Source organism: Argiope bruennichi, chromosome X2, assembly GCF_947563725.1.
Source record: "Argiope bruennichi chromosome X2, qqArgBrue1.1, whole genome shotgun sequence".
Taxonomy (NCBI): Eukaryota; Metazoa; Arthropoda; class Arachnida; order Araneae; family Araneidae; genus Argiope; species Argiope bruennichi.
Genome location: NC_079163.1, coordinates 45,391,363 through 45,416,444, shown reverse-complemented (window position 1 = coordinate 45,416,444; position 25,082 = coordinate 45,391,363). Strand labels below are relative to the sequence as shown.

The window sequence follows — 25,082 nt, the reverse complement described above, 5'->3', positions numbered from 1 at the left end:
TTTTTATATGTGCAAATAGATATTGCATTAGGGATTTTATTTTCATTTTTAGTCCTGAAGATTTCGTACGAATCTGTGCTGTTATTTAATTTATAAAGCACTGAATAATAGTTAAAACCGCAAAATCGATTTTTCTACCTTTGTTGTGTTGCTTGTTTTCCAAAACTGTACAGTGTTTCTTAGTAACTATCATCTCATATTTTTGCATTCTTATAGTTGAAGTTGAAATGACAAACAGAGAGTATAATTCTCTTACTGAATCGTCCAAAGATAAAATTTTATATTTATAAATTGTTAAAACTTTGATTCCCTTTACTGAAATATATGATTCCTTATGCTTTTATACAAAATGGATAAAATATAAAAGTCTAATGCTAGCAACAATAGTCATTTTGAGATCACTAAGATTTACAAATACATTGGAAAAGAACTTACAATTTGTATGTTAGATAATAATTTTTGATGCATCATTTATATTGACAAACTCCATTAAATACTGAAGAAAAAAAAAAATGTCCTTCAGGAGAAATTTTCTTAAAAATGAAAATAATTACTTAAATAATTACTAAATAATTACTTATAAATAATTTCACACACACACACAACTCAACCAATTAGCAATTTATTTTTATTGAACAAAATGTTTTATACTAATTTGAGTATTAATTTTTATCTAATTCTGAGATTCAATTTCTTATGAAGTTGATAACGGTGTCCATGAATTCAGGGAGCATGTGCACCATGTGAAGGCCGCCTTTCACCCCGTAAAGCTTTGCGTTTGGGAAGAGTCTCTTAATGTTGTCTTCGTCTTCTTTTCTGTAATTGATATACATTTAGTTAATTTCAATAAAAATACAAAAAAATTATTTTCGTATAAAATATTTGGGTTTTTTTCTCATTCATAAACTTAGAAATGAATTGTATTTAAATAACAATGAAATTATTTTAAGAAATTAAATTAAATTCTTCTGTGATATGAAGTAGCTAAAGTCTAATATAAAATTAACTAAACTTATCTGCAATAATAATCATCTGAAATTTAATTTGTATGCCTTTGAAATGTGATGATTATCATGACAAATTTAAACTTGTATTTAATTAAATTAAATTAAACTCGTGATTATTTATGTTTACATATTGACTGTGTTTATGAGAAATTATTTGCTTAATTTGGATAACTCTCAATATTAGTTTTCACATTTTTGAACGACGCTGCGTAAGGGTAAGTATTTAAAAATATTAACTCAGAGCTTCAGAGATTAAAGATAGACCCTAGTACTGTGCGCCTTTTACAGTTGACCATTAAAATCATGAGGAAAAAAGATAATTTATAGGTCTTAAGATGATGCTAAAACAAACTCGTTAATGTCATTCATGCATGACATTACGCCGCCCTGCGCCCCCGGTGCCTATAACACTGAGGTATCTAATCAGTTTTGCCGAAAGTAAAAGGGAAACTGAATTTAATTTTGGCAGGATTAATATAAAGTTACCGAAGTTAACAATTGACGAATTCACGGGTAACCCACAGGAATGGACAAGATGTTGGAATAGTTTTAATACAACTATTCATGAGAATAGTGTTCTATCCAAAGTTGAGAAATTTTCTTACTTAAAGATGTATTTAATCGCTAAAGCTTTTAACATTGTGTCAACAATTCAGTTAAGCAACAAAAATTATGAAAACTGTGTTAAAATTTTACATAATAGATTTAGAAGACAGGACATTATTATAAGCTCTTATTTGAACAAATCATTAACACTGAACTTGTTGAAAATCCATCAAATTTAAAAGTTGTACAACGCTTGTATTATGATTTAGTTATATCGGTGCGCAATCTTGAAACAATATCAGTGACATCAAATTCTTATTCTTGCATGTTAGTCAAAATGATCTTGAAGTAAATGCCTTATGGTATAGTGTTAGAATTTAATAGGAGAAAAAGTTCTAAAGAATTTGTTGAAGTGTCAGAATTACTAGAATATATTAATTAAAGGTAGAATGGTGAGAATCGTCTAATTTAATCTTTAATCAAAATGGTTCGGAATTTTCACATTTTATTAAGAAACCCTTTGACAGTTAAAAAAAAAATCATACAAAACTCCCTGCAGGCACGATATGATCTACGAATGTCAAAGTCTACTGTTGTCTTTGTAAAAATAATTCACATGAGTCGGACAAATGTGATAAATTCACTAATAAGCAGAAAAAGACAAAACTGGGGATCAGAGGCACTGCTACTGCCGTTTCAAAAAATTTCATACCTCTGCCACTTATAAGTAAAATTAATTACTCTATGTAAAATCAGTAACAATTATTCACATAATAAAATATTTTGTAAATCTGTAGAAGAAAAGAAAATAAGTGACCATCCCGAAGGAAGAAAAACGACTGCTATGTCAGTTGATTCCTGAAATTCTAGCAATGCACTTCTTTAAACTTGCACAGTTTTTGAGTTAGGAGAACAATCGATAGAAATAACTACATTGTTAACCGATTCAGCTGCAGAGAGAGGTTTGGTCAGGTCAGATCTAGTAGAAAAAATCACTCAGAAAAGGAAAAAAAAAGCTTTGTACATATATTCATTCCTTCAGAAAGAAAATGCCACAAAAGAGAACTTATGATGTTGTGAAAATTAAATTACAGAGAATGAAAAACCTTCAAAATTCGAAACTCTTGTAACGGACGCGATAATGGGCAGTGAAAAAAACTGTGTAGATAAAGCGATTCACAAATTTCTAGAGGAAATGGGAATCCAGTTAGCTAATCCAGAGGACGTGAAAAATGTACAAATCCGAGCAGGCAGTGAAATCTTTTAGTTGTAACAACCAGAGAATACAGAAGATAAATGCACATCTGTTTTTGAGGGAAACTTGCTGCACTGACCAGGGAAGTAAGTAACAAGAAAGCAATAAATTCTCAGTCAGTTTTAAAGATAGCCGCGATTCCCGAGGTCAGAGGTCAGGAAGAGGAATTCGCTGATAAGAGACAAACATTGAAAGACTTCTTCCAGCTGCAATCCATTACGTGGGAATTCGTACGAACGGAAACAGGGTGAGTTCGTTTAACAGTACTTTGAAAGGGGGGGGGGGTAGAAATAGTGGGCGGTAGATATTTTGCAGATCTCTTATGGAAGTTGAATTCAATAATCAGTTACTTAGTAATAACTTTTCTATAGCTCTTAGAAGAATAAAGAGTCACTAATAACCAAGTTGGAAAAGAATGAATGGCTGCGACAAAATTATGATTATGTAATAAAGGAGCAACTGGATTTAGGGATAACCGAGCCTTGCTATTTTAAATGAATCTAAACAAAATTCCTATTACACATGCCACATAGAGATGTAATTAAGAAAATCAAAACGCAATTTTGCTCAATATATATATTTTTTTAATTTTGAAAAAGAGCCAAAAGTGACATTGAATGGCCAAAATATTCCTGTTTTTTGCATCTGACTATTATTTCTCAACCAGTTCATGTAGGAAATTCGTTTTTAATTTTGAAAATATGATCCAAATGTGAATTAGGAATGTCTCGATGAATTTTACCAATGAACTTCTACTGTGTGAGAGACATCTCAATAAAGCGATGAGACTCCAATTGTGTTTTAAATTATTTGAAATATTTAAAACAACAGAAAGAGAGGCTTTTTGGGCAAATATTTTGGATGAAAAAGCTTAAAATATTAAAATGAGGCAGGGAGGTATTATTAATATTATTCTTTATAGCTATCAAAATTTTGACATATAGTTTTATACTTTTAAAAATTTAAAATTATTTCAACATGCTTGAATTGCTTTGAGAGACAATTGCATATCTAAGAGTTTTGTTGATAGAAGCATAATATAATTAGGAAAAACAATAAGATTTGTACATTTTGTACTCCAGTAAAAAGCAAAATATTTTGACTCTTTGCAACTATAAAGCTGAAAATTCAGTTATTAAATCTTTCTATAATCATTAGCTTGGTGGTCTTTTAACTAAAAAATAGTACAAGAGCTAATAATACAGAATTTTTATTTGTTTTCCTTGCTTTATCTCTTTGTTTACAATGTAAACAATGCTGAAGCTGAGATTAAAACTTCTCTGTAAAATAAAATGCAGCTTCTAAATGACACACACATGTACTGACAGGTAAAAATGTTTTGATTTGTGGAAAAAAGGAATAATTAAAATAATATTCAGATTAAATAAGAAGTCTGTCTTTCCAATGCTATCTCAGATGATAGAACAAGCCAATTTTTATTTATATGTCAGAATCGCTTACTCGGGGAAAAATTTAGCGAAAGTTGAGTTTTAGGTACATATTTAAAAATTCATTAAAAAATCGCTTGATTGTGCGATTACAATGAAAATTACATTCCTCTATTACAACTCGCTTCAAATTTTTGTTAAATGAAATTTAAATTGATGAGATTAGAATTTCTAAAGTTTAATGGGTTTGAATTCGACTTTTTAAAATATTGCCAAAACAGAGCAATTTTGGGATATTTACTTTTAGTAAAATATTTATTATAACCCTTGAATGCATAACTTTTTATTTTTTTAAGTGAAAGATATATGTGCTTGGAATAGCTACATATAATTAAAAAAATTATGAAAATTAATTTTTATTTTTCATAAATTTCCGATTTAAATCTGATACTGTTACTGCCATACATAGAATTTTTCTAAAAAAAATTTATAAAAAAATCTTTAAAACAGGATTTCCAAACATTCATTCTTGCTCTTGGAGCAGTCATGTGATGCTTATAAGTGGAAATAAAAAAATAGCTGCATGGTGCACTGTAATTTAAAGGAATCACTTACTGAAATTTATGAATGTTTAAAATATTCTCACGTGTATTCGCTATAGCCCATTAAAAGATTCATGAGAAATTTGAATTAGGAGAGTCGATGAGGATAGATGAATTTGGGGATAGATTGTCTCATGTCTGATTAACAAAAATATTAAAAAAATCATTAAAAATACACGAAAGTCGTAACAATCATAATATATATATCGGCTTGCACGGCAAAAAAAGCACTGTTAAATCATATTAACAGGGAAACACTAACATTCATTCATTTCATACTTTTTGATGAATAATATTGAAGAAAACACACAATTGGAATAACTGCACAAATACATTAGTTAATATTATGGAGCATACTTTTAAGCACAATTTGATGAATTAATATGCTCTATTGATTGAAAATTCGCTGATATGTATTGTTTTCTTGAAAAACAATAACAACAACTGACATTTCAACTTTAAAGACAAGGGCGTAAAATAGTCCTTCACTGACAACCAGTCTTCTCAACTTCTCAAACTGAACTTACATACAGCATATCATGAGGAATATCATAAAAATTAATGTTGATCTACCATTGTTGCTGCTAAGAATTTCATGATGTCACAATATTTCAATAATTAATCTAATTTAAAATGAACTTTTTTTTATCCAGTAGACGAACTACGAAAAGTACATCGCAAAAACGTTCTATTTTACTTCAAAATAATAATAATAATAATAATTTCAGATTTAATTTTTGTGAAAAATACATACATTTTGAAATTAGATTCGGCGCCATATATAAAAAGTACTGGTCCATCAAAGCAGCCAGTGCTTTCATTCAACATGTCATTAATATCATTCAAAGCTACGGAAATGAGTTTTGGATTCATGTTCCATTGACATTTTCCATCGGAAAACTTAATAGGTAGAAAACTTGCATCTTCCATTGTATTAGGTGAGTTTATCTGCAAAAGAAATGAAAAAAAAAATCAGTTATGCAGGGTGTTTTAGAAGTTGAAAACTAATTTTAAAATTTGCAATCCACAGATGAATGAAAACCAAAAGATGCCATCTATGGAAAAAGAATGGAAATGAAATCAAATTTTCTTCTATCATGGAATTAAAATTTACTGTTGCCCCGTTAGGAATTAGAGCCACCTGATGACTCTGTACATGTCGCAGCAATGGGCTACGTAGGATAAAATAATAAATGCAGTACCAGCTCTTAAATGCAGAGACTGCCATCCTCAAATCCAATAAATGGCTTTCGGATGACAAACTATTATTCTCATAGTATTTAGCTACATTTCTGATAGTATAGCAGAACATGAGCAACAGAAATTAACCCACTGTAGAAACAAAAGTGTGAGTCTTTATTAAACGGTTATGTTCTGAGTGTAGGACGACCCTTTCAAAGTTTTAAGCTGTTTCTCTTATTTTTGTCCTGACCTTTGTAACTCAAAGCGTCGACACCACAAAATCATCTGGTGATATCAATTTTAAACCATATTGGCAATAAGTCTTTGTGGCGTGATATCCGTTTTATTTAACATCCTTTTTCATCACACATTGTTATCTTTCTTCCCTCAATCGTTTGAACTTATTGATTTTTATACTTACGCCGAATTTCTGAAGCACCTTGCATATCATAATTTTTCTCTGAATTATCGCGCTTTTAATTAAAGTAACTGATCAAGAAAAGCGCTCTTTCATTTAAAAAAGTGAATACTATTATATTGAAGGAATACAAAAAAAATACTTATCAGTGACAAGTCAAAAGAAGATAATGTAAATTACGACAGGAAAATTTTTGTTATCCTACTTTCTTTTTTAAGATTTCTTCTTATCAAGTGTGCATTTATAAGGAGAAAGTGAATATCCTTACTATCCGAAGCTAAATATTTGGCAAGTTTTAATTAAACCAATAGACGAGCTCCAAAGTGGACAAACGGACAATTCATATAGACAATATTGCGTAATCATGTTGATCAAGATGATTGACAATCGTAAATTTAAAAAAAAAATCACTGAACTTAATGGATAAATGTAAATCTGCATGCCATTTTTGGTTAACTGCATGTTGTATTAACGCTATACTGTGACGTCAAAATATGCAATGGATCTCAGTATTAAATTGTCTAAAGGCATTTAACTTGTGTCAGTGAATTTGTTAATTGACTCCATCGTAATAGTTGCTACTTTTAATAAATAGTACATTGAGTGCCTTAAATTGTTTTTGAAACCATCTAGAATGACACATCAAGATACGAACCTGTAAATTGAGCATTTCTTAATAGAGCAAATGAAAAGACACCTTTTTTTTTAAAGGTAGCAATGTGCTTTCGTTATTAACTTCCTATCAAACGAACTTCTTAATTATTTCCTAAATAAATCACACGTCCAATTTTGTTTATCTTTTAATTCATTTTGCATGAGTGCAAAATAAATGCCTTAAAAAGTGCTCTTATGCGACTGGTTTTATTTAACTAAATATTCGCTTATTAGAGCACGTGGCAGACATAGTGAAACTAGGTAATAAGAAATATTTTGTGTTAGTTTCTGAATTTATTCTTTATCTCAATAATCAAATCATTAAAGCAAAATTGCTTCTTACCTTTTTGAACTCATCATTCATTCGATGTAAAATCCTCTCTTTTGCCTCCAATTCGCTGATTCCTTGAACCATTGTTGTACTGTCCATTTCTTTCAAAATTCTAAAATACCAAATCACTTCTTCTAAGCCTTCAGGGCTCAAGCCATTTGGTCTCATGTCCTCGACAATGATCTGCTCAATTCTTGTGGGCTTTAAAATTTTTTCCAATAATTAAATATAAAGCAAAGATTAATTATAAAAGACATTATTTAAAAAGTGTATGAAAACAATGATCATTCATTAGATATTTTAGAAAGAGTGTCTCTTATTTTTGGTTTTTCATTTACGAAGTATAGAAAGCGAAAATATTATCTGCTTGGTATAATTCATTTTGAGATATTGATGAATCTTCACCTTTTAAACCTCCCTGCAAGAACTGCTATTCATTTTCAGAATTATAATGGTCTCTACATGAATATAATAACTTGAAAACGCAGTGCTCTAAACGAATGAAATTAACTTCTTTCCATGAGGTCGGATAGTTAAGAAAAAAAAAAAATAATATGTACGTATTAATTATACATTGCGTTTCTGTAAACTCAATAACTTGAAACGCAATAATTTTTCGTGAGTGTGATAAGCATCATTTTCAGCATTATGTCTGTTTTTCTGTGAATACAATAGTTTTACATATTTCATTGAATTTGGTATCCTGTTACATCATTAGATTTGTGTCACAATTTATTCTACATGAGTCAAAGGTTTCAATATCTGTCGGTCTGCCTATTTGTAAGTATTTGAACTCAGTAACTTTAAAACTAGGTAGATAACATATTTCATTGAATTTGGTATCCTGTTTCATCATTAGATTTGTGTCACAATTTATTCTACATGAGTCAAATGTTTCAATATGTGTCGGTCTGCCTATTTGTAAGTATTTGAACTCAATAAATTTAAAACTAGGTAGAAGAATCAAATAAGTGATCTTGGCATAAAGACTATAAATGTAAATATGCAGTCTTAATATCAAAATAGCAGGTGTTAATATGTAATTTTGACCAGAAAATTGTAGAATTGTAATTCTGTATTAAATTTTAGACCTAAAGCAGTTAATGGGAAGAGGTACAAATTGCACAATCGGTTTTCTTCAGTTATTCTACGAAATTTAATACAAAATATGCCATTTTGTGTAAATATATGAAAAAGGTACAAATTGAATACTCTATTTAAGTCACTATGCAAAAAAATACAAATTATAAGATTTAAGTCAATATGTTTAGAGACTTAATATAAAATGCGTTTTGATGCGTTTTGTTCCGTAGATATAGAAGAAAGTCTTGGTAAACGCATTCGTGTAAACCATTATATAACTGAACCAATTTGTTTCGAACTCAAGGATACCTATTCTGTATATTTCTTAATCGTCTTTGAAATCATCTTGATTTTCAACAAATTCTAAGAAGAATAGAATCTTTGTCCTTGGAGCTCTGATTTTAGACAAGGCTAAAAAATATTGTAAAATAGTACTTGATACATGTTGAAGAAGTGATGCAAGTGCTATTCTTTATCGAACCAAATACAAGTAAAAAATGCTGTAGTCTTCGGTGTGCTTTAAATCGAAAGAGAAGAACCAAAGATATACATAAATAACAGAATAATTCAAGCATTAAACAAATACAGCCCATGAGACATGATATGCCATTCAATAAAAAACGTTGCTTTTATACAAGTGAAGTATCTACATGATATTCTTATTGCTCTTTTCATATGCTTCTGCAGAATATTTATTCACTCCAATTTACAAAGTTGCCTATTGTGAATTCCGCATACTTCCTTATGCGCTAGAGTCTTCGAGCTATGGTCAAGTATAAATTGTGATTGAATTAAAATATTTTAATATATTCTTAATTTAATTATTAACTAATCACTGAATTTATTTTGGTTTGTTGAAATAAAAGATACCATTTTGTAGTGAATTTGAGAAAATTTTTCATAATAATTATAATAATGAATTTTCAAACATATTATTGACCAAAATGTTGAAAATAATAAAAAATAAGAAATTTAAAGGAAAGAAGACATTTATTAATGTAGTGTAATGTAGAAAATAAAATGAATGTTTGTTAAATTCTGGTAATCAAAGTAAAAATCGTAAAAGTATGAAAGGCTGCTATGAGTACTCTTAAATAAACCGGCAGTTTGATCACGTTTATAAAATACTTTAATTTTTAATAAATATTTAGGAATTATCTTACTTTTAATATTCACTGGGGCTTAGTTGACTGTCCTCTTTTTTATGATTTTTGTTTTGATCTCCTGATTTTCGATAAGTAGAGGATACTGTTTTTTTATGCATTCTAAGATATTAATAAAAGCGTACTTAAAAAAAAAAAAACTTTTAACCTATAACTGCTATTAGTCATTAACACACCATTTAAAAACTTCCATTGCAAATAAAAAGGATTTATTTCTGTAAAACTAAAAACATATTGGGAATTTTTATTATCAAAACTGACTCTTTATTCAATTTTAAAAATCAATTTCTTTTACATTTTAATAGATTTCTCTGTTTATACGTATATTTAATCATACAACTTACGTAATTCAGAGCGAGATGTACAGCGATTTTTCCGCCTAAGCTGTGCCCCAGCACAACCGCCTTTGAAATGTTAAGTTTATCCAATAAATAAATTATATCTTCAGTCATAGCTTCAACATCATATTCTTCCGAGTATGGGCTCTCCCCATGGTTTCGTAAGTCAGGAATATAAACCTGAAAAATAAGGTAGCGGGTAAGTAGTTTTGTATAAAATCGTAAACTTTGTCCTAGAATTTTTTTTTTTTTTTTGGAAATATATGATATAGTAAAAATATATAATTTAGAATAATTAATATTAATTAAAAAATTAAAGTAATTATCATTTAATTAAAGTAATTATAATTTAAATTAATTATTAAAGTAGATTATTTTTGCATTTTGATATTTCATTCTTTAATATGATATAAAAAGAACTGATTCTTGTTAAAAGAGCTCATTAATTGATAATAAATTATATTTGTGAGAATACTTTTGACCTACAATTTTTCATAGGCAAGAAAATTTCATATCTTATGCTGATTTCATTGCACAGTTTAAAGATTTATTATATAAATTTCATTATTATAAAACTACTGTAAATTTTTTATTGGGGCACACAAATGTTTCAAATTTACTCATCTTTACTGAAGTATCTTACACTTTGAATTACGTCAAAGTCATTTATGAAATCAGATCATCTTAAATACTCCGATGAACAATATTGTATCGTAAATGTAATCTTTTCAATCAATATTTCATCTTAAATTACTGATGAAGGAAAATATTTTGTTATTCAATGCAGAAGCATTAAGTTATATGACTGAATGCGCATGAAAACATTTGATGAATTTCCCTCATTTAAAGAAATCAGATTCTGAAAATCCGTAATTACTTACTCTCTTTCCAGTTTTTAAGGCTAAATCTTTGCAAATGTCTTTCCAAGACTCTTTATTCATAGACAATCCATGAATAAGAATTAAAGGAACATCGTCTTTTCTAACATTTGGATCAGCAACTTCTATGCATGAATATACCAGATCCACTGGCTTCGGCCTGATAGAAAGAAAACTTGTGTCAAATATGCATGGTGGTAAAAATTACATTAACTCTACGAAGGGATTCGTAACTTCGTTTCTACTCAGCGAATTCGAATGAAACTTCATATATTTGTTATTTAAACTATGAAAAGGAGGTCTCCGTTGGAAAAAGTTCGAAATTTTGCCTATTGATTACGCTGTATTGCTTAAAGCCATATGCTAATGAGTAGCTGGTTTAATTTCGCTATAAAAGCGATACATATGGTTTGAATAATTCATTCGTCCACAGTAAACATGCCACTGACCAAGAAAGACCGAGCATTAATCGTAAAACTCTTTTATCAGAATGCGAGCAATGCTTCAGCAGCATTCTATGCTTACAGGCGGCTTAACGAAAGGGCCTTTGTCTGTAAATGTAGTTAAGGACATAATGCATAAGTTTGAAGAAACATTCTTCAGAATATTGCACCGAGAAGAGAACGACTTGCAACGAGGCTGGCAATAGTTGAGGAAGTTGCAGTTGCAACAGTTGAAGCATCTGCAAGTTCTGCAAATACCACTGTAAATGACCGTTCAATAGCAAGAGCATTGGATATTTCGTGGACAGACGTGCGCAAGTTTTCATGTAAAGTCTTGAGGTTGTATCCTTACAAGATGCATTTTCTGGCGAGGATGCAAGTGGATGAGTACTGGACATCGCATATTTTATAGACAGACGAGGCTTATTTTCATTTAGACGATGCTATAAACACACAGAATTGGCACATATGAGGTTCTATCAGTTCTTATGTCAGCAGTCGCTACAGTCCCCATACGTCAAGACATGGTGCGGATTCACGACGAATTTTAATGTTGACTCCAACTTCTTAGAGGAAATTCCAATGTACGGGTTTGTTACGTGTAGTCACCAGTAATCGATGTAGCAGACTCCTGTAAGTTCATGTTATCCCTGCTTTGAGACAAAAATACTGTCTGGAGGACATCACAGTATTAACGCAAAAGTGTGCAACTGCTCATACGGCAAGACGTATAAAGAACGGGATTCTCGCTCGCTTCCCTGATGAACCTTTCATCTCACGTTCCTTTTCACTTGCCTCGCTACCACTGTCACCAGATCTGAATCCTTGCAACTTCTGGCTGTTGGGTTTTTTCAAAGATAGCGTTTATCAAGGATGTATAATTAAGGAAACTGACTTGAAAGCCAGCGTTGTTTAAAATGTCTCTTTTATTCCTACTGAAATGTTAAGTGTGCCGTTGATAACGCGATGGTATGCTTTCCGCATATTTTTGATTGACAAGATCCGCATATAGAGCACATAGGCATGTAAATAAATAAAATATTCTATAATTCTTTTACTTTTGAACTGCAATTATTCTTTTTATTTCATTGCAACTGCACATGTTGGAAAACTTTCTAACTATTTCTTCAAATAGAAAACTCGGCACTATGGTCTAAGTAACATATATATTGAGTCCCATTTGGATACGTTCTGTAGAAATGGAGCTACGAGTCTTTAAGTACTGTCAGTTTAATTTTAACCATTCCGTATGACAAACGATTGAAGAAAAGATAGTGGTTTATAGGAACTAATACATATTAATTTCATATATTTCATTAATACTTTCCCTAAAGTTTAGGGATTTTTCACATACAAAAAATAAGAAAAATATTTTCCTTGAATTTAAGTTTTTTAGAGTAATGAAACAATGATAGATATTTCGGAAAGAAGTACTTTCTAATACACACAAAAAATATTTTAAATAACGAACTGTTAATCATATTTCCAAAAAGAAATATATAGTTTACCAGTTCGATATTTACTTTTATATTCTAATTATAATTCATTAAATGCTTTTTAAAATTATGTTAAGCATTTTTTTATAATATAAAGTGAAAGCTTCCCATTATTATTTTAAAAATGAGATATTTGTATTAATAATAATGTTAATAATAATAAGGTTTAAACTTCTATTGAATTTTGCAAGTATACCACAAATGCAGAGTGACAATGGTGGTTAGTGTATTATTATCACTGTGGAGGTGCCGTAACTTACGTAGCGTAAGTTACAGCACCTTTACTACGTAGGTGATTTCATTCATTCTTACTTCACTGTATACTTCAATCATTACTACTTCATTAAATAGTAATGATTTCGGCATAAGTTATATTACTTAAACTGATTTCAATAGTTTAATAACTAGTTATTATAACTAGTTATTGTTATATTTTTGGTTTGAGAATTTAAAAAACGATTTGATGTATCGGGTGATTCAAAGGTTCTTTAACATTTGAAAATTCAATAATTCACAGAATAATGTAAGTAGATAAATAAAAATTGACACACATGCGTGAAAAGTACTGAAGTTTTATTGAAATTAAAAACAAAGTAAAAAAAAAGGAGGTGAAGATGACGATTGGTTGCCTAATGTGTTGTGGGCTATGAAGCCTTTCACACTCCAAGGGTCTATCAACTGCCACAGCTGTAGAATTTGGACTACCGAAAATCTTAGAACAATCATGGAAACCTCATTGCATGATGAGAATGTCACGTTGTGGTATGGATTTACCACATTTGTCGTGATTGGACCCTTTTTCTTCGAGGAAATACGTGGTTCTGCTTTACAAACTGTGAGTATGACGAGTGTGCGGTACGACGATATTTTATGGAATTACATCATCCTTAGCCGATTGATAAACACCAGCTGGAAAACACGACTTTTATGCAGGATGGCACTCCTTCCCATATTGCTACACGTGTGAAAGATTTCTTAAGCGCATCGTTTGGTGATGATCACGTGCTCAGCCACCATTTCCGTCATGCTTTTCCTTCCAGATCTCCAAATCTCAATCCGGATGATTATTGGTTGTAGGGTTATCTGAAGTCAAAAGTCTACCATGATCGTCCGACCTCAGTAGAGATGCGAAAAGACATCCAATGACAATTTCTCACCACATCTATAGATATACTGCAAGTGCTGTTCACAACATTGAATACAGATATTGTTGGTGACAGACGGCCGACATGTTGAGCATTTTTTATAAAGAATATATTCTTAGCTAAAAATCAATTATTATGCTAATTATTGCTTTTGCTATCATATAAAGCGCCATCAATCGCTTATTTCTTGCACTTTTTTGTTTTCAATAAAACCCCATGTTATTTCAAGCATGTGTGCCAATTTTTTCTTCTCTACCTATATTATTCCATAAGTCATTGAATTTTCAAATGTTAACGGCCTTTTGAATCACCCGGTAGATATAACTAAAAAATTATGGGATTAAGAATTTTAACGCATGCCCTCAAGAATGATAAGAAAAGCAATTGTTCGTTTCCCTTATTTAAATTATAAAGACAAAATTTCGATAATTTCAAATGGCAACACTTGTTTTTTTTTATCGGAATGTGACCTTTATTTTCCGAAATACAATAAAATTCTTTGCTTTCCTGCTGCATTTTTGTTCTTATTGGTTTTCACTTTAATTTATTTTACATTTAAGACGAATAATTTGAAAATCTAAATGCACCTTAAAGTAAAACTGTGTATATGTGTGTGTGTGTGCGTGCGTTCGTGGTGGGAGGATATTTAATCTTTGCTTATATACTTTGAAAGATATTTTGAAAATAGATTTGATTTATACTTACTTCGAAGAAATACCATACATTACTGAAATGCTCCAGAAGCAAAGAATAGGTAAAACAGAAATGTTAACAGGAACTGCAATTAAAAAAAATATTTCATCCATTAAAATTTGACTGATTCAGAATTACAGTCTCCAGACAAGTCATTTTCTCTTACGTGCTATGGAATCCCATATTTTTAAGTGAATCGCTATTCAAAAATCTATTGAAGCACCTTATTTAAACTGGTTTTCAAATCCTAAAAATAATGAGTATATGGCCACTTTAAAAAAAGTAACAGGTAGATTTTCATATCAAGTGGCAAAAATGAGTAAATATAGAATCTGAGACATGATAACGTAGGACATGATGAGAAAAGAACTATACTGTTGAAGCAAATTGCCTTAGGGAAATATGCATATTGCCTGTCTTCTCTCAGAAACTTTACAAAACAAAATGCAAATGAAAACGGAATATAACATTGTTTTTTCATGGTGAATAAGTTCCTATTATTTTTTAAATTCTGCATCTTTAAAAAAATTCATACAATTTTATTATTACATATATATCGGCGCGCGTACTAAAATCAGGTTTGGGTTTGCTCTCTGAAAAAGAACTAATCATGTACGATTATTTTATAAGCTCCGTCATAAAAGGGTATTTAATTTTAACCAAATCCTTCCTATTGCGATGAAGGTATCTGAGGATTAAAATACTGAATATTTTGACTTTCTAACCATTTTCTTTTAGTGTTTCCTCTGTAAGATTTAATGTACTGTAAAGGTATGCTGTTCGAGGCAAAATGCTAGCTCAAACATAAGAAGCTGACACACATTTATAGACAGTTTCAGGTTGAAGTTCCATTATTTCCATTTCCATTCCAATATAGCATTCTGATGAAATACATCGTCATTCTGAAATAAAATTATTAGTCATTTTTTTTTTTTTTGGTCCATAAGCTGCTAGGCGAAGAATTTCTTTATGATCAAGGACGAAATGTTAGTATATATTTTTAGGTCTTAACTACAACAACAACAAGAAAAAGTCATTATAATTTAATAATGCCACAATATACGGTTTATGTGTGTATGTTTAATGCATGTATCCAGCCAGAAACAGCCGCAACTTGCTTGACATCCATTTCATAGAAAGCATGAAAGACTTCACCAAATACTTTTTGAACAAAAAAACAAAATAATTTTATTAACAATCCATAAATTCCTAATCATTTTTGTTCATACAGCATTCCTTAATGGCATAACATAATTGTTAAAATTAATTGTTACAAAGTGTGTATTATGTTTTAAATTTTTTTTAATAAAAAATTGCACAGAGATGAAATTGATATTATTAAAAAAGTAATTTCTTGAGTTTTAATATAATGCAAAGACCATTTTTGTGAGATTATAGTTTTGTAAGATATGATCATCAATTTCCATTGGTAAGTCATAGCTATTGCCCTTCTGGCAAATGTTAAACCCACTTTCACACTTATCTAAACTTTGTTGATGCTTAGTTCTTAAGTTCATTTACTACTTCCTTCCTCTGAATGTACAGAGTTTTTGAAAAGTCCTATCCAGAGCATTTCTAATAATATTTTGAGCTTCATTAATTAGCGAATCATTGAATTAAGTGCAGCTGTAAAAACGTTTAAATACTCAGCGACTCTGTTTTCAGTACTCACATTTAAAAAAAAATGCTGCGTTTCAGTAAAAAAAATATTATTATATTTATTGCAGTTTAATCATTTCCACTTTAATTTAAAGCATAAATTCTACGGGAGCTAACAGAAAATTAGAGAGATACATATTACGTTATGACTGAAGGACTTTATAATATTATGAGGGAATTATATGACTATTAAAATTTGAAGTTTTAAAATATTTTAATGAAGAAGCAATTAAAATGGGAGTTCCATAAAATATTTAATTATTAAAATTTTAACGTGCATTAAGATTGGTGAACCGGCTGGTCACCAAAGGTGGCTATATGTAATAACAGCGATTTCTGTGCCATGTAAGTTAGCGTTATATATATATATATATGATTGATTGGTCCACGGGACTGTTATAAAAATTTAGGTTTCGTACGTGCTTTAATTCGGTACATTTATTGACTGAAACAACTTAAAATAAAATTCTGTATTTCATTTAAAGAATTTTCCAATTGGAAATATGCGATATCTATTGGGTCACAATTAGAGTAGGCCTCTTATATATACCATTGTGGGTGAGGTTCGTTATTAGACGCTTTATGAGATTTAGATTTTAAAAAAAACATTAAGCTCTTTAAAAAAATAATATATAGAGACTAAAATCGAAAATTTCGAATATATAATGCTGCTACATTTGAGAAATAATACTTATATTCTGACCAAATTAATGAAGGAATTTTTTAGAAAAGGTTATGAGCATAAAATTTACGAATGCATGCAAGTAAAAATCATCTGCTGATTTCATGATGGTAGTAATAAGTTTAATGCAATATCAATAAATGTAATACATTGTCATCTGCTGTTTTTCAAAAAAGCTTAGGTGGAATCTCTGTACTGTAAAAACATATGAGAATAAAAGTATTACTTGAGTAAAACTTCAGGAAAAATTAGGATTTTTAATTGGAAATATAGAACAACAACAATCTTTTCCCAAGAAATAAAGGCATAAATGGGGAAATTTACTATGAAACAGCTCTGGTTATAAAGCATTTTCATTTTCACTGTGTATAGAAAACTTAATTAATTTTTTAAGGTGTGTTAATAAGCTGTAAAATAAAAGTCAAAAAAAAATCTTATAGAGATGGTGATCGTTCGAATTTCACTTGCTCTAACATATTTAGCCAAGTACATGAGTAAAGAGAGTCATGAACATATGTCATATTCTGTTGACAAGAGCTTCCTTGGAGCATACAGTTATCACATGAGATAGATGTCTATTTCAGCCTCAGTAAATGAGAATAGATAGTCTTCCTGACAGACTTGCATAGAAAGATTGTCATGTTAGTGTTTCGCAGTAAGAAAAATTAAAAAAGGTGCAAAAGCCAATTCGACTGCCTAACTTAATACGAGGATAGAGCCCATACCTTTCTTAGTGATCTTTATCCATACGTCATCTAATTAAGGCACTGATGAGCTCTTAGAGATGAGATAGCATAGAAGTTTGCTAAGTACTCATGAGAATTTTGGCCATGAAAACTTGATTAGTATTCCACGTTTGAAAATTTGTTTAGGGATATATGTAACAAAATAATAAAAATATTAACGGGTAAATTCAGTGCCTTGAATTTCTTTTGGAAGGAAAGAAAAATAAATATTTTGAATTTCCTTTGACTATTTAATATGATTTAATATTCGAAATTCAAAAATTAAATTATTCTCAAACCTTCAAATATTTTTTTTTATTTGAATAATTTTCAAATAATAATTTTATGTTATGGAAATAAACTTTTGTTCCCACGAAAATTTCCAGTTTTCAATTATTTCCCCTCATTTTAATGAAATAATAAGAAATTAAATCATAAGTTTTAACAATCAAATAATATAAAAAATTAGTTCAATATATGCTAAAAATATATTGCTACAAAACCTCTTTAAGTGATTGTTTCAAAACGACGTACTGTAGAATCTGGGTTCAAAATACAATAATCTATTTAATTCAATCGTGCAATGTAATAGCAGATCTCTGTTTTGTCTTGAGCTTTAATAAAAATGAATTTTCCAAAACAACGGTGATGTCAAATTTTGAATTAGAATATTCAATTTATATTAAGAAAAGTTTATAGTTATTTTACAATTTTGTTTGAAACTACTTAAAAATTTTTCAATAAGCGAATTACAGAATTCAGTTTCTTTGAAGCTCAAGTTGAAGTTGTATATTTTGTCATTTGGATTCTTCACAACATTTGCTATTTAAAATTGCCTAAATAAACTAAAATCAGTATAAGCATTTTTTTTTTCGAAAAAAAAGGAGAGGAAGGGATCACTGAAACTTGAGTTGCTTAGTGTCACTAGAGGGATTAATCCTCTGCTGGTAACATGGGAAAAAAGATAACAGAAGTCTCAATACTTGAGATAAAACGGGTGGTCTGTCAACTTCTCCCCATCCCCCATCCCTTTTCAGAATGATGAAACGGACTACAAGGCTTATTCCGACTCTTAGTTATTCCTCAACAGGCAATACCAAATTGTCCATCTAGACCTACTCGAATAATCATCATAAAATAAATGAATGCCAATTTCTACATTTTCATTAAAATTAGTTTTATAAAATAATGATGAAGAAATAAAACTTAAAATACTACAAAATTTTAAAGATTTGAATTGGTTTAAATAATCGAATAGCGCATTACAATTAAATCACATTATTGCAATAATCCTTCTAGAATTTATACCGTAGATTGTATTAAAAAATAATCCTCATAATTGGATAAATTGCGGTATTTCATATCATTTTATGCCAAAAATTTCCTATATTTATTGTAGTAGTTAATGTTTGCCTTATTTCTCTTTAGGAAAGGTTGAAAATTGATGTTCCAATTGTATTACGGAAAAAATTCTCTAGGTCAAAATTGCTGCGACATTTGATTTTAGAATCTAATTGTATCATTGCGAAGAGAATTCATGACCTTAATTCTTTTTTAATTCTGGGATTAAACTCCACTTTATCGAAAATGATATGACATTACAATGTTCTTTTTTAATACTTAATTGAAAAAAAATGAATCGTAAACAAGAGAAAATGATATAAAAGCATCCTTGAGAGGTTTCGCTGTAGTATATACAGCCGAGTCTCATTGTTTCACTTAAATATAGTTATAAAGAAATTCATAAAATAAATATTCTTAAATTACGTATAAAAAATAGAAAAAAATAAATACTGAAGCTTCTTACCCACTTCATTGTCATTAACACATGTCCTAAACAGTAAAAAAGTCTCTAACCCTGCTATGTACAGGCTTATGATAAATAGAGAAAAAAAAATGTGCTAAAAATTGTAACGTTTTTGACGACTGAAACACACTATTTTAACGTTTTCCTGAAATCGTTACCCTCTTCGTGTTGCATCGAAGGTTGTAAGCATTTCTTTTCATTTTTTTTTTTTTTTTTTTTTTTTTTACCAACCACACCATCTAATGTTTAAATGGTTTAAATACTATTTTCAGTATCAATTTCATCACTCACTGAAACGTCTTTTTTACATTTCACAACTTTTAACATTACAAATTTTATTATCTAGTATTCGTAGGATATTAAGAATTCAAAGTGACTTCATCCTCGTATAGAATATTAAGCAGCCACTGTTTTTCAATTATTCCTGTTCTTGAATTTTGCCATTTTTCTTTCAGATCTGCCAATCAATTAGATTCATCATCATCATCATCATATTCAGCATTACTTTTTTAAAAAATCGGCTTGAATAAAATATTCTTTGCAAAAGTATCTTCGTATTAAAATGATAAATTGCATACGGCATTATCAATTTTCCTTCTATTCTGATATAGAAATTTTTAAATTAATAAAATTGTGTTTTTATGTCTTCTTTCTTTATAGGATTTTTCCAATAAGAATATTTAAGATTTTTTAATAATGTCTTGATCTACTGACTCCTTGTAAAAGAGCAAGTGCGCGTGAAATCACGGAAGTAAATTTGGATGAAACTTCGACTAATGGGAAGTCGTAAAACATCATAAACCAGAGGAAGTAATTTTCCCTGCACTTTCTGAAATATTTACACAATATAGCATCTTTTTATTTCTCTCTCTCTCCCCTTACAAATAACCTGCTTCCCCTAATATATAAGGAGGTATGAGTGTGTAGAGAGGTAGCAAACTCGCCTCAAGGCAAATCCGCGAAAATAAGTCATCCCCCCCCCCGACTTCCGCGTGCTGAATGCAATACTGTGCGTTTTAACTTTTCTTCAGAAAATGAAAAACCAAATATAATTTATTTAAGTCTTAGTGTTTTGAAATTATCTAGTACATACATACGAATTAACACGCAGATAGATGATCACCCTTTTGAGGGACACAGCTTAAAACTTAATACACGTTTAATTATTTATTTTTATGATAAAACTAAGCACCATCTAGCTGTTTACGATTTTGAGCCATCGTGTTTACAGGTACACGAAAAAAAAAATCTTTTATTTAATTGATTTTATCCAAAATTTGACAGAAATTTACAACTTTGAAGCTACTTATCTTATTTCATACCTGTAGTTTAATGCATTTTCGAGTCATCATGTTTATGGAAAAACAGGCGTAATTAAAAAAATAAAAATAAAAATGAGCTTTTCAAACTAAGTGAGGTCTAAAATGTAAATATTCATCAAACTCTGAAGGACGATTGCAATGCTTTTTCTTTGTATAGTATTCATAGAAGAAGAAAAAAGTAAAAGATTAAAAAATAGTAGAGAAAACATAGTTATACAGGGTGATTCTAAAATCGTAGGTCAAACTTTGAGGGGTGACAGTGCTCACTAAAACAAACAACTATTGTTCAGGAATATATGGGCGGAAGTGACACGGTGAAGCATAAACATTTTTAAAAAAAAAAGCAAAAACGGAAACGTAAAATGTTTATTAGCAGCATACTTAATGAATCCATCAATACGCGTGCATGCTTGGCGACCTCGATGGCGCGATTGGTTGGAAATGTTAGCAATGGTTGAGGACACTAAAGAGGAGTGCCAGTGATCTGCTGTACGGATCAGCAAAAAACGGTATTTGTGCTTGAGATGTCGGCCGTGATGGGTGATTTGACTAACAGCGAAAAGACAGACATGCATCTAATGTACGGTGCTGCGAATTGTAAAGCAGAGCATCGCTAGGCTGTATCAGGAACACTTTCCAAGTAGACGAAGGCAGAACCACAAAATTTGTGAGCGATTACATAAAGCAAATTTGTGAAAATGATTCATTTCTCACCAGTTCTGATGGAAGAAGTCGATCGAGGATTGTACGACAACCACACCTGGACGAAACACCCACCATAAGTACAAGGGCTACAGCATGTTATTTACATGTAACCAACCGTTTGGAGAATTTTACACAAACAACATTTGCACTCATTCCACATACTTTCCAAACTTCGCAGCAATGTGATTACCCTCTGCAGATGGCTTTCTGCCAATGGTTCTTGCAGCAGAGTCCGTTCCAGGTGGATTTTCCAACTCATGTGATATTCATAGTTGTGGTGATGTTTACACATGAAGATTCGACAATTCAATGGCCATCATGATCGCCAGATTTATCGAGTCTCGATTTTTTTTCCTATGGAGGCATTTAAAAGCTCTCATTTATGAGCCTCCAGTTGATTCCATTGAAGAACTCGTAGCTCGACTATCCTTTGCGTGAAAGACCCGGCGTATTTATATCTGTTCACCAATTACTCCACAGATGCTGCCAAGTTTGCATTATAGTCTTTGGTAACACTTTTGGGTATTTATTATGAATGTTGCTGCAAAAAAGGCATTTAGCGAAGACGTTGTAAATAAACAATGTTTTTCATTTCATGTTTTGTGTATGTGTGTGTGTGTGTGTGTGTGTGAGAGAGAGAGAGAGAGAGAGAGAGTATGTGTGTGCGTGTTTGTGCTTCAGCGCGTCACTTCTGTCCATATATTTCTAAACAATAGTTGTTTGTTTTAGTGAGCTCTATCATTCCTTAAAGTTTGTCCCATAATTTTAGAATCACCCTGCATAGTGATCATCTTTCGTAATATTTAGAGTATATAACGTCAAGGCTCTGTAAAAAACTTCGTTAAATGAGGACTTCATTGTATATGCTTAATATTTTATATCAGTCACACAGTGGTGTAACTAGAGTCTGGAAAGCAGGCCAAATTCCCTGGGCGCCATTACTAAAGAGCGCAAAATTGTGGAGTAAGTTATTTGAATTTAATAAAAGTATACTTTTTAACTCTTATTCCCCAGAATTAAAAGGAAATTTCTCAATTTCTCATTTTAATATTTATATATATTCATCTATCTAGATTAATTTTCAGATTGAATCTACTATTTAAGATACGTACGCAAACGTCGTTTCTACTCGTAAACGTTTGAAAATACTTTTTTTTTATCAATAAAAGCAAAGTAAAAAATACCTCCATAAAATAAGTGAATCATCCTAGTAATATTTGATAAGCTATACTCAACATAAAATCTGATTTAATAAGCTCGAAAGACCATATTTCTGCTCACCAAATATTCTTCTTGAACAACATAAAGAGTCGATTAGTGTTTTGAAATGTCTAATAGATAGCTTAGAATTCTTTAAAATTAAGTCGAATGAGAAGAACCGTTAATAAATCTTATTATTAATAAAAAATACCATGTACAGAAATTATATGAAAGAAAGACTTTTGTGTGATGGAAAAGGTGTAGACAGAGAAAAAATCTATTAATTGAATATTTTTACTACTTTTTCAGCTAGAATGGAATTATTTCTTTGTAAATTCGTTAGAGAACAAGACAGAAACCTTGTCACACACACCCTTCCAACATCAGCATTGCAGTTGAAAACGAATCTTTCAATATAGCTTTTGAGATGCATTGTTTTTAAAGAAAATATACTTGAAATATTCGGAAAATTGCTTTCCTTCCAGTTAAATTTTAAAAAATAACTCAGAATTCAATGACAGTATCAATAAAAATATAAAAAAATAATATTAATAAAGGAAAACTGATTAAAACTTTTACAAGAAATTACTCGCTCTCAAATTAAAAAAGGAAAATCAGACATTATTTTAAAATTAAAAAGAGATAATGTACTGCATTTAAAAAAATAAAATCTGAGAATTAGGCACTAAGCTCGAAAAAATGAAAACATTTTAAACTTTTATGAAATTTTATATGTTTTAGAGTTAAATGAGATAATGATATTCTACATGAGCTTTTAACGAATTGTTTTATGTCAGATACCGTGCATTCGCAGTTAAAAATATCTATAGCTTAAAAAATTATGAAAATATCCAAAATAATTTATGTACATTTAATACACATGTCATGAAAAATCTAATTCTAAAATGAAAATCATCTTATGCTTAAGATGAGAGAGAATCTATTATTAGTAAGATATAAAATTAATTCCTACTTTATTCCTACCTTAAAAGCAAAGTAAAATTCTTGTTTAGGAAATTAGTTGAGATAAAATAACTCTTGTTGGAAAAAAAAAGTTTTTAAAAGTTTGGTGAATAGGTCTGACAAATTTCAACAAATAAAACTAATGCTATAAATCCTACATAGAAATTCTTAAATTATTTTTAAATTGGAGGGGGAATTAACACAATTAAATATGTCACTGAAAACTTTAATTTGATGTAAAATTGTTGAATTTTAAGGTGATATACTTGATAAATTTTTACCTGTGAGATAATAACTTCAGAAGTTATCACTAACCATCGAAATATCGCTTCGGTTTTGATTGATTAAAGCTAATTCAGTTTAAGTTTCACGTTCCCATCCTCCAAAGTATATGTATCTAATATGGTAACTTTAATTCTAACGACTTGATCAGTAATGCCGCAACGGACAAAAAACAAAAAACGCTTTTAGTATTAACAGATAGAATTGTATAATGAACATTAAATACAGAAGGTTCTTTCATTAGAGACATCATAATAATATGTAAAAAATATTTTTTTAGAAAATTTTTAAACTGTTTCAAAAGATTTTAATGCATTTTTACTATCCTTGCTCAGGAAATATTTGATACATTAAAAGTTTAAACTACTAAAAACGATTTAAATAAGAAATTTGAAACATATATTTTTCTGAAAAACATAATATATAAAGTATATTATACATAAGTATAAAGTATATAAACATAATATATAAAGTAGTGCATTCTACTGGATAGGACCAGAATAAGTTTGTTGAGGAACATGGGCACTAATACTTTTTGGGTGGGGGGCGCACTCTGAAATAATCAAAAATTATGTATATTTCACTCTGTCAGTCATTACGTTTTAAAATGTAGTATCAAATGCTTTTACAGGATTTAAATATATTTTATTAATAATTGCGTTTATAACTCCTTTATTAGTTAGAATTTTATGAACAGTTTAATTAATCAGTTTGAATAATTAAGATATATCAACCAGCTGCTGAGTTATATTAATTCAAAACTGTTTTATATATATTTACTTAGGCTTAACTTCAATTTCCTCCAGGAATAACATTTTTGGAAAGGGATAATATAAAGATTGTAGTAAGGATGGGGTGCAGTTTTAATATTTGCCCCGGGCTCCATTTTATGTAGGTACGCGGCTGTGATTACAACCAAAATATTTTGAAACAAAAAGACAGTTCTTACTTATTTGCAACCAAATCAGAGTTTAAGAAGAGACGATGAAGGCCAAATAGATCACTCTATTCTGAATGAAACGTTTTCCGTCAGCTATCAAGTTGTCAAGTTTCAAGGACAAACATAAGATAAGCAAAAGAATGACTAAGCTCACTTTTATTTAGATAAAAGGAAA

At 30.0% G+C, this 25,082-nt stretch overlaps 1 protein-coding gene across 1 annotated transcript; it reads right to left on the bottom strand.

Annotated features, from left to right (window-relative positions):
- Nucleotides 1-606: 606 nt before the first annotated feature.
- Nucleotides 607-25,082, bottom strand: LOC129959614 (protein ABHD11-like). The gene is made up of 7 exons (XM_056072481.1): nt 24,917-25,082; nt 14,635-14,707; nt 10,849-11,005; nt 9,974-10,147; nt 7,396-7,584; nt 5,553-5,746; nt 607-816 (listed from the first exon to the last, which is right to left on the bottom strand). The coding sequence occupies exons 2-7, from the start codon at nt 14,652-14,654 to the stop codon at nt 687-689; spliced, it is 864 nt and encodes a 287-aa protein (XP_055928456.1). The 5' UTR covers nt 14,655-14,707; nt 24,917-25,082; the 3' UTR covers nt 607-686.

What these genes read in the sequence shown, in the direction of transcription:
- LOC129959614 (XM_056072481.1), bottom strand. Translation starts at nt 14,654, where the DNA reads ATGTATGGTATTTCTTCGAA. An exon ending in ATGTATGGTATTTCTTCGAA is followed by an intron (nt 11,006 to 14,634) that starts GTAAGTATAAAT and finishes TCTTTCTATCAG; the next exon opens with GCCGAAGCCAGTGGATCTGG. An exon ending in TGAATGATGAGTTCAAAAAG is followed by an intron (nt 5,747 to 7,395) that starts GTAAGAAGCAAT and finishes TTTCTTTTGCAG; the next exon opens with ATAAACTCACCTAATACAAT.